The sequence below is a fragment of the Molossus molossus genome, unplaced genomic scaffold (assembly GCF_014108415.1).
Source record: "Molossus molossus isolate mMolMol1 unplaced genomic scaffold, mMolMol1.p scaffold_m16_p_8, whole genome shotgun sequence".
Lineage (NCBI taxonomy): Eukaryota > Metazoa > Chordata > Mammalia > Chiroptera > Molossidae > Molossus > Molossus molossus.
In genome coordinates, this window is record NW_023425402.1 from 77,472,799 (window position 1) to 77,482,889 (window position 10,091).

At 37.7% G+C, this 10,091-nt stretch overlaps 1 protein-coding gene across 1 annotated transcript in view; it reads left to right on the top strand.

Moving 5' to 3' along the window:
• The window catches only part of PKIB (cAMP-dependent protein kinase inhibitor beta), a 38,743-nt gene extending 33,500 nt beyond the window's left edge, over nucleotides 1-5,243 (top strand). Inside the window, exons 2-3 of the mRNA XM_036249138.1 lie at nucleotides 1,202-1,378; nucleotides 4,766-5,243. Coding sequence (XP_036105031.1) covers nucleotides 1,210-1,378; nucleotides 4,766-4,833 — 237 coding nt within the window. The 5' untranslated portion in view covers nucleotides 1,202-1,209 and the 3' untranslated portion in view covers nucleotides 4,834-5,243. The remainder of the gene's footprint in view (nucleotides 1-1,201; nucleotides 1,379-4,765) is intronic.
• The last annotated feature ends 4,848 nt before the right edge of the window (nucleotides 5,244-10,091 follow it).

The following is a 10,091-nucleotide window of genomic DNA, read 5'->3' on the forward strand; positions in this document are numbered from 1 at the left end:
GCCCAGCTGAGAGCCTAACACTTTATAGCTTCTCAATAAATGCCTGTTCCTGTTTCTGCTGCTTTTGAGATACTGTTTAGTGTTGACTTCTTAGAAAAGATTCATTAGAAAACATCATATGATACAGAGAACATTTTGATGGTTGCCAGAAGAGAGTGGGATTGGGGAGAAGGGTAAAAAAGGTGAAGGGATTAAGATGTACAAATTGTAGTTACAGAATAGTAATGGGGATATAAAGTATAGCATAGAAAATACAGTCAATAGTATTGTAATAACTATTTATGGTGTCAGATGGGTACTAGATTTATCAGGGTGATCACTTCATAAATTATATAAATGTCTAATCAGGTGGTTGTACATCTAAAACTAATATATTATTGTATGTCAACTGTAATTTTTAAAAAATGTTAAAGGTCAAAAAAAAAAACCAAAACATTGTATGAAATAGTTTTAAAATAAGTAATATCTGCTACCTTCCTCCCTGTATAGTAAATGGTCTCTTGAGGATCTTTTCATAGAGACAGACAATTGCTGGGAAGATAGAGGATACTTAGGAAAGCACTGGTAATTACCATGTCCTCTTGAAGACAAGAAAAGGTTAAGCAGGTCCTACTCTCCCCAACATGAACATGCAGCACTGAAAATTAGGTCTGAGAAGAGAACAGATAGAAATACACAGCTGTCACTGGGGTGGGGGTGGGGGGAGCCTTTGAGATAAAGTTGAATTTTGTATTTCTAAAGAGTAGGAACAGCGTGTGTTTTGTTTGCTCCTCACAAATTATAGTGATTTGGTTTCAGGCTGAACAAGCACCCGAAGCAAATCCTGGCAGGCAGAATCTGTACGGGAGTGGCCAAACAAGTCAGTGTTCATTTCCTTCCCAGCCCTCTTTGGCTGATCCTTCCATAGAAAAACAGAACAAAAGGCAAGAGATTGCTGCACCCTAAAACATCCAAGTGGCTCTTTTGGCTCAGGGGTTATTTATAGCAACCTGGCTCACACTGAGAACTTCCTGCTCTATTCAGTGAATGTGCAAATGGAAACTCTGGAACCAGAACAGTAGACATAGACGCAGGGTGTGATCAATGATTAGATTCTCAAGCCTGTCGTGTTTCTGATCAAGCCATGCCTTTCAGCCAACATTGTGAACGATCACCTCAGAGCAGGCTCATCCTCTTCTTCACGTGCTCATTCTGTTTGTAGATGTTGCTATGAGGACAGATTCATCAGAAATGACTGATGTGGAGCCTGTGGTCAACACTTTTGCATCTTCAGCAAGGACAGGCCGCCGGAATGCCATCCCAGACATCCAGGGTTCCGCTGGGACAGGCGGAACGTCTGAGTTGCCCCTCAAACTGGAGGCTCTCTCCATCAAGGAAGGTAACAGTAAACACTCTTAAAGTTAGCAGCACTTCTCTCTTGACCAGTTCTTTCCTCTGGAACAGTCTCTCTTCTAAGTACTTGTTTTCTTACTGTTTACTAAAACCCTTCGGCTTTTGTTTAAAGGCTAAGTCGATTTTTCAGGCTTTCTGAAAGTGCAGTTTCATCTTTTTATCTCAGGGTGTGTATGTGGGAACTGAACATTTATATATTCATCGGATGTGTATTTTCATGCACAGTGCTGGTGATTGGGAATAAAAGGTGAACTTCCCTCAGTGAACTTGCAGAATTTATTGAGAAGTACTCAGAAATAACGTAATTTTTCTTCTGCTAACCACTGACAAATCACTTTGGAAGCTTCTGATTCACAGCAGTATTCTGTAAACTTGGCAATTTCTCTTAAAGTAAGTTTATTATCATCAAGATATGATATCTTTCAGGTAATTGTATAAAAGGTGATCATTCTTCAGCCAGTAATTGAATCAAGAAAAAAGGAGAGCTGTCAAGCCAATGAAGAAAAATCTTGGGTCTTTCTCCCCATAGTTTACATACAGTTTATATAGCTTGCAGAATGTAGTTTTCTGAGAATAAGTATAAAAGTTTTAAAAAGTCTCTTCATTTAAAAACATTCAAAGAGGTTAAAGTCAGTTTCAGTTCCAAGTTATTACCCAAATACCTGTGCCTTGTGCCCCATTTTATTCATTTATTTATTTTTAATTGAATCTATTGGGGTGGCATTGGTTAATAAAACCATGCAGGTTTCAAGTGTACAATTTAGCACATATTTGCATACTGCACTGTTCACTCACCACCCAAAGGAAAGTCTCTTTCCACCACCATTTGTTTTCTGCTCCACCCTCTCCCACCTCCCCCACTCCTCTTTCCCTCTATCACCACACTGTTGTCTGTGTCTATGTGTGATTTTCTTCTTCTTCTTAATCCCTTCACCTTTTACACCCAGCCCCCTCAACCCCACTCCCTTCTGACAGCTGTCAGGATGTTCTCTATATCTATTATTCTATTTCTGTTTTGTTTGTTAATTTTGTTCATTAGATTCCACATATAGGTGAATTCATATGGTACTTGTCTTTCTCTGACTGGCTTATTTCACTTAGCATAATGCTCTCCAGGTCCATTCATGCTGTTGCAAAAGGTAAGAGTTCTTTCTTTTTAATGGCCACATAGTATTCCATTGTTTAAATGTACCACAGCTTTTTTTATCCACTCATCTACTGATGGGCACTTAGGCTGCTTCCATCTTGGCTATTGTAAATAATGCTGCAATGAACATAGGAGTGCATACATTGTTTGGGATTAGTGTTTAGGGATTCTTAGGCTATATTTCCAGAAGCGAAATTGCCGGGCCGACTCATTTTAGCGGTCAAAGAGGACTCCGTGTGTGTAAAAATGTATTCCTGGTGGCACTGAGGCAAGAGAGAGCTAGAAGCTTCTGCACATCTACCCCATTAATGAGAGGCCCAGAGGAGGGCTCTTACTTCTTTGCCTCAGGAGGTTATTTACTACTTGGTAAAGTTACAAATTGTTCCTAGTTTGATTCCTATTAAATAAATATATCATTGTTAGGCCAGGGACTGTGGTCAGATCCTGGAGTCCCACGGTTACCTCAACTTTTTCCAAAGGTCATTGCATTTCTTATATGGGACACTACAAGTAAAAGTTTTAAAAGTATGCATATAAGCCCTGGCTCGTGTGGCTCAGTTGGTTTGGGCATCATCCCATGCACTGAAAGGTTGCTAGTTTGATTTTTGGCTTGATCAGAAGGCAGCCGACTGATGTTTTACTCTTAAATTGATGTTACTCTCTCTCTCCCCTTCTCCTTTCCTCTCTCTAAAATGACATAAAAAAACTTTTTTTTTTTAAAGTATAGACCTAAGATGAAGAAAAAATGAAATAAATAAAAATAAAAGAAATAAAATATGTGTAATGTTTTTGGCTTTTTACATTTGAAAATGTCATACACAGTAGTTCTCCCTTATTGACAGGGAATATGTCCTATGACCCCCCAATAGATGCCCAGATGATGCCTGAAACCACAAAGAATATATGCTATTCTTCTCCTATACATACATACCTACAGTAACAGATTAGCAACAATGACTAATAATAAGGCAAAAACAATTACGGCAATATGCTGGAATAAAAATTATGTGAATGGCTCTGGCTGGTTTGGCTCAGCGGTTAGAGCGTCCGCCTGCGGTCCGGAGAGACCTGGGGTCGGTTCCCGCTAAGGGCACGTACTTCGGTTGCAGTTTGTCCCCGGCCCTGGTTGGTCGTGCGGGTGGCAGCCACTCGATGTGTCCCTTCACATCGATGTTTCCCTCTCTCTCTCTTCCTCTCTCTCCCTCCCACTCTATCTGTACAAAAAAATGGAAAAATGTCCTCAGGTGAGGATAAAAAAAAAAAAAAAATTATGTGAATGGTTTTGGGGCCATTTTAAGTAAAATAAGGGTTACTTGAACACAAGCACTACAATACTGCAACAGTCCATCTGATAACCAAGATAGTTACCATGTGACTAACGGGCAGGGAGCATGTATAGCCTGGAGACACTGGACAGAGGGATACTTCACTTCCCAGCTAAAACGGAGCAGGATGGTATGAGATTTCATCACACTACTAGAACAATGTGCAGCCGTGGTAACTAAAACCGCAGAAAATAAAACCGTGGATAAGGGGGGACTACTGTATGATTATCAGAACATGATATAGCTGTTGAAGGGCCATACTCAATAATGAGGTAGAGAAGTTACTTGTTAATATAAAAAGGCCTACTTAAAGTTTATAAACACACACACACAAACCAAAATACATGTTGACATTGTTTACTTAAGGCAAAGAGAACACATATACTGTAGGAGAATCAGTAGTCTTCATTATTTTATTCTGGTCACACTAGAGAGGCCATTATGTGAAAGATTATTATTACTATTTTATATCTTTATTTAAATAATTGCAAAATAACATCAAAGGCATTGAATGAGAAACCTAAACTGCTAAAAATACAATCACTATGTAGCACCAAATAGTAAAGAATATACAAAAAGAAATGTATTTACAGAGGTAGATGGCATAGACAATGTTTTATTAACAGAGCTATAAATAAATATATTAAGGCCTATTTTCTTTTTAATTAGCTAAGTACAAATATTATTAAGGGTTTAAAAATTAATAGTTTCCAATTGCTAAAAAAACAAAAAGCTGGGGTCTGAGTTTTCTTTGTGTAGTTTCCATGTCTAGACTGATGGCAAAATATGTCTTAAGTAGAAAATGACTAGGGTGCAGAAAGGAAAAACCAATGGTTTTATTCCAATGTAATAAAAATATATCAATATATTAAATATATGAATTAAAATTATTATTTTTTAGATGTAAAAAAGCAAGAAGAAGAAACAACACAAGACCAATTGGAAAAGCCCCCAAATGAAGGCTCATAATCTGTCAAAAACTGCTGAATTTCTGCAAGGTGAAAGACTTTAGTGGCTCTGCTTTCCTGAGATGTTTGATCTGGTAGTAACCATGGTAACACTGCAGCCCTAAGCAACATGTGTGTACTAGATAATCTTGTTATGATGCTGCTCACTGGGATTGCAACCGTGATGTCCAATATAGGTTATTAAAAGGCAGATTACTTCCAAATTGCACCCAAGGAAAAATTAAGAATGCATATTCTGTTTTAGATTTATTTAGCCAGATGTGTTTTTAATTCTGTTTTTATGGGAGTGGGTAAAAAGATTTCTCAGTAACTATAAACCAAACAGCATTAATTTAAAACTTTATGAAATTTGTAGAAAATTATGGTAGGGTCTTTTGTTTGTTTGTTTGTTTGTTTGTTTGGGTAAGAAGAAATAATGAGTCGAAACTACAAGGATAGAATGTTTGTTTTTAACCAAATTTTTTTTGGTCCCAAACCCTCAGAAGATTTGGGGGGAAATTGTAAAAGCTTGACAACCTAAATATCTCTAGGATGTTTTTTGTCTGATATGCATTGCTTCTAGTTTATGCATACTGTAGTTTTTCATGTGGACTCTTAAAATGCAAAATTTGTGACACATTGTTTATATGTAACATGCCTATTAAATCAATTTTACTATCTTCCTCAACTTTGATGTGTGTATGTGTATGCGTACGTTTTTATTTAATGTGAATTAGCAAAACATCTTAATAGTTGCTTTACACTGTCTTTTCTTATTCTTAGGGCTTTTGTGTATATATGACTTGTTTCTGAAATAATTTTCTCAGGAATGCAGACCTTAATTTTTTATACCTTTCCTAAAGTCAGTAACATAAGAGTAGGCACTTAAATATTTGGTTAGTGATGTAGGTACAATAGTAAAATACTTGCTTTTAATATATATTTAAGTATATATTTTAAAAGAAACCAAACCAAACCAAAGCCTTAGTAAATGTTGATTTATTTGACATTTTAGGAAAATAATAGAATTCTGAATTTAAAAATGTTTGACTAATGAATTTATTTTTATTTTCAGATATATATGCATGCAGTTTTATTTTATTGTAACTTAGGCCAGGTCTGTATATGGTAATCAAATAAACTCTTTCACTGTTAAATCTGTTACTGACACAAGTCTCCTTCATTTGTATCTTCTAAAGTATACCAGGTGAAAAATGGCATCACATTTTAAAGGAGGAAGTTAATATTGTGATATAAAACACCTCCTGCCTATTATTTCACTGATGATGTTTACCTTTATATCTAAAGTACACCTGAGGAGTTGATTTCAAAGACCTGATTGTTTTATATTCTCAAATATAAGTATTTCTTTATAAAAAATCTAAAGTACTATTTCAGGTGTACCACATTTAATATTCAGTAAAATATATTTTATCCATTAAAATGATATTTCCGAGTTATTTAATGACACAATATTATATAACTATTATACAGATGGGTTGGAGTAGAACAGTGGTCTATAAGCTGGGGGAGTGGTACTTTTACCTCCTAAAGGTCATTTGGCAAGGTCTGGAGACATTTTTGGCTGCCACAAGAGGGCAGGGGATGGGGAGAGAAGAAACTACTGGCATCTAGTGGGCAGAGGCCAGGGATGCTGCTGAACTACTAAGCATCCTGCAGTCCTACAGGGCAGGCCTCACAGCAAAGAATTACCTGGTCAGGTGCATCAGTAGTGCTGAGGCTGAGAAACCTCAGACTACAGCATAACTGTCAAGCACATGGCTTCTGGATTCAGATGATGGGGTTTGAGTTTTAGCTTTGCTACCCACTACCTGTGTGATCTTGGGCAATTTACACCATGTCTCTAAGTCTCAGTTTTATCCTCTTGGGATGGTGTTAATAATTATGCATAAGTTATAGGGCTAGGTCATTATTTTGTTCAATGTTGTTTCACTACAATGTTGAGGAGGGAAAAATATCGAGTCCCAGCCAGGGCCACTGTCTGTGTGGAGTTGGCACAGTTTCCCACGTCTGTGTGAATTTTCACTGGGTACTCCTGCTTCCTCCCACACCCCACAGGTATGCATATTAGGTGAACTGGAGTGTGTAAATTGTCCCAATCTGAGTGAGTACGGATGTGTGTGTGTGAGTGCGCCCTGCAGTGGATGGGCATCCTGTCCAGGGTGGTTCCCGTCTTGTTCCCTGAGCTGCCAGGAGAGGCTCCAGCCACCTGCAACCCTGAACCAGAACAGTCAAGTTGAAAAATAATTCTTACTTATTTTTATTAATATTTTTAAAGTTTATGTGTAGCTCACTTTTATTTCAATGTTTAATGTCAGAAGGGTTTTGGGTATTGATTTAGAAGTTTGGTGATATTTTTGTGACCAGAAATATGCCATAAGAACTTAATTCTTGTTTATATCAATTAGCCTAGGGATTTGGGTGTCGTTTGTCACACACAGTTTTATTTAAAGTTGCAGTTTCCAAGAGCCTATTGACAACGTCAAATGAGGACTTGCTGTATATGTAAAACACTGGACTAATTCCTGGCAAAGAATTATTCAATAAATATTGGTTATCATCACCATAATTTTTATTCCAGATGCTTTTGACATTATTCTCTGGTAGCGAAGGTGCTGGGCAGCTGGATTTGTTCATTTGGCTACCTCTGCCTTCCTCTGCAATTCCATAGACATCACAAATTCTTGGTGCTGGGAGAAAACACTACGATGGAAATTGACAGTTCATGGTAATTACTACATCAGTGCCAATTCAATCATGCTAATGAGCTGCTGACATTACCCTTTAGCAATGAGTCACTCACTAGTGTTTTATGACAGTTACTGCAACAAAACAGAATTTTATGTCAGTATCCAAATGAGTAACTTGTTTCATGAGTATGTAGAAGACAAAAGCAACCTATCTCTTGGGTCACAGTATTATTGGGTGTTTATCTCTCATTTAGAAGACCAGAAATAAAGCCATGTTCTTCCTCATTATTGCTAGTGATGACATATATTTCTAATGCTGTATATGCTAAGTCACTTATTCATCAAAATGCACACATAAATGTCCCAATATATACATATTTGTAGGTATTTTGTATTATATAAAATATCAAACTTATTGAATATTTGCCAACAGAAGATTATTATAATTATTCTGCTGAGAAGGAATTCAGACAAAGGAGAACAAGAGATTAATAGTTTAAAGACAAAGTTGAATTCATCTACTGATTTTTTAAAAATCAAGCTATTTGGGGGAATGTGTGGTACAGTATTTTGTCACAGCAAGTAGACACTTTCAACAAAGCTACCTAGTTGGGACTCATTACAGAATGTCTCCATGCCCATTTTTTGCCATTTTCTTTTTACAAGACTTGTGCTTTAGTTAGTGACTGTAAAGTCTTAATTAGTACTGTGAGCTAAACCAAGACAAAAGGGGACGACAAACCAGCTGTCTGGAAACTTGATTCTGTACAAAGGAAGAAAAAGAACAAAAGGAAACTATTTTGTGTTGTGTGCTGAAAAGATTTGAACCTTCTTAGACTGTGAGTGACTACACGTGGAGGGGGGAGGTGGGGGGGGTGGGAGGGCAAGAAGAAGTGGTGTATTTGTTTCAGTTATGTGAGCTCAGGTGGCTTGAGCAGCTTGGGCAGGTGATGGAGAGACAGAGAGAGAACAGAGGAAGAATTACCAAAGCACACTAACCTGACGCCTCATCTGTGGAAACTGACACCTCAAGTTCAAATTACAGATTTGCCATTTGCTCTCATGACTTTGGTTATTTTACTCTTTGTGCTTCAACTTCTTCAATACCTAACATGGTGAATTACTATACAAATTAAATTAGTGAACACAGATAAATTGCTAAGGAAAGTGCCTGATAAATAGCAAAAGCTATTATTATTCTTATTCATTTTTTGAGCACAAAAGGTGGTGGTGACTTTAAGGTGGGTGTTCTACATCCATTGATTTTCTTTCTTTTTTAAAGAAATATTTTTATTTACTTTTAGAGAGAGAGGAAGGGAGAAGAAGAGAGAAATAGAAGCACCGATGAGAGACAGATAGAACATCGATGAGACACATCAGTTGGTAGCCTACACACCCCTCCCCACTGGGGATCCAGCCCACAACCCAGGCATGTACCAGTGACCTCTTGGTCCATGGGTTAATATTCAACTACTGAATCACACCAACGGATGTGGCTCTTTTCTTTCTTTTTTAAAATCTTTATTGTTGAAAATATTGCCCTCCTTTTTTTCCCCACTGACACCCTTCTCCACACACCACGCCTCCCCACCTTCACCCCACTGTTGTCTGTGTTCACTGGTTATGCATATATGTTCTTTGGTTTATCTCTTCCCACCTCCTACCCCTCTTCCCTCTGAGGTTTGTCAGTCTGTTCTCTATTGACATGTCTCTGGATCTATTTTGTTCATCAGCTTATTTTGTTCATTATATTCCACAAATAAGTGAGATAATGTGATGCTTTCCTTCTCTGACTGTCTTGTTTCACATAGCATAATACTCTCCAGGTCCCTCTATGTAGTCTCAAAGAGTAAGAGATTTTTCTTTCTTACAGCTTCATAGTATTCCATTGTGTATATGTACCACAGTTTTTTTTATCCATTCGTCTACTGATGGACATTTGGGCTGTTTCCAGATCTTAGCTATTGTAAATAGTGCTGCTATGAACATGGGGTTACATATATTCTTTCTGATTGGTGTTTCAGGCCTCTTAGGGTATAGTCCTAGAAGTGGGATCACTGGGTCAAATGGCAGTTCCATTTTTAACTTTTTGAGAAAAAATCATATCGTTTTCCATAGTGGCTGTAACAGTCTGCGTTCCCACCAGCAATGTACTAGAGTACCCTTTTCTCCACATCGTCTCCGGCACTTGAGGATTTATTGATGGCCATCATTCTGGCAGGTGTAAGGTGATAATTAATAGTCGCTTTAATTTGCATCTTTTTGATGATTAGTGACATTGAGCATTTTTTCATGTCTCTTGGCCATTTGTATGTCCCCTTTGGAGAAGTGTCTATTCTGGTCCTCTGCCCTTTTTTTTTTTTATTTTTTATTCTTCATCCAAGGATACTTTTCTATTAATTATCAGATAGAGTGGGGGGAGGGAGAGAGAGAGAGAGACAGAGAGAAACATTGATGTGATAGAGCCATATTGACTGATTGCTTCCTGCACAACCCAACCAGGGCTGGGGACAAACCACAACCAAGGTACGTGCCCTTGTCCAAAACTGAACCTGGCTTGAGCCAAACC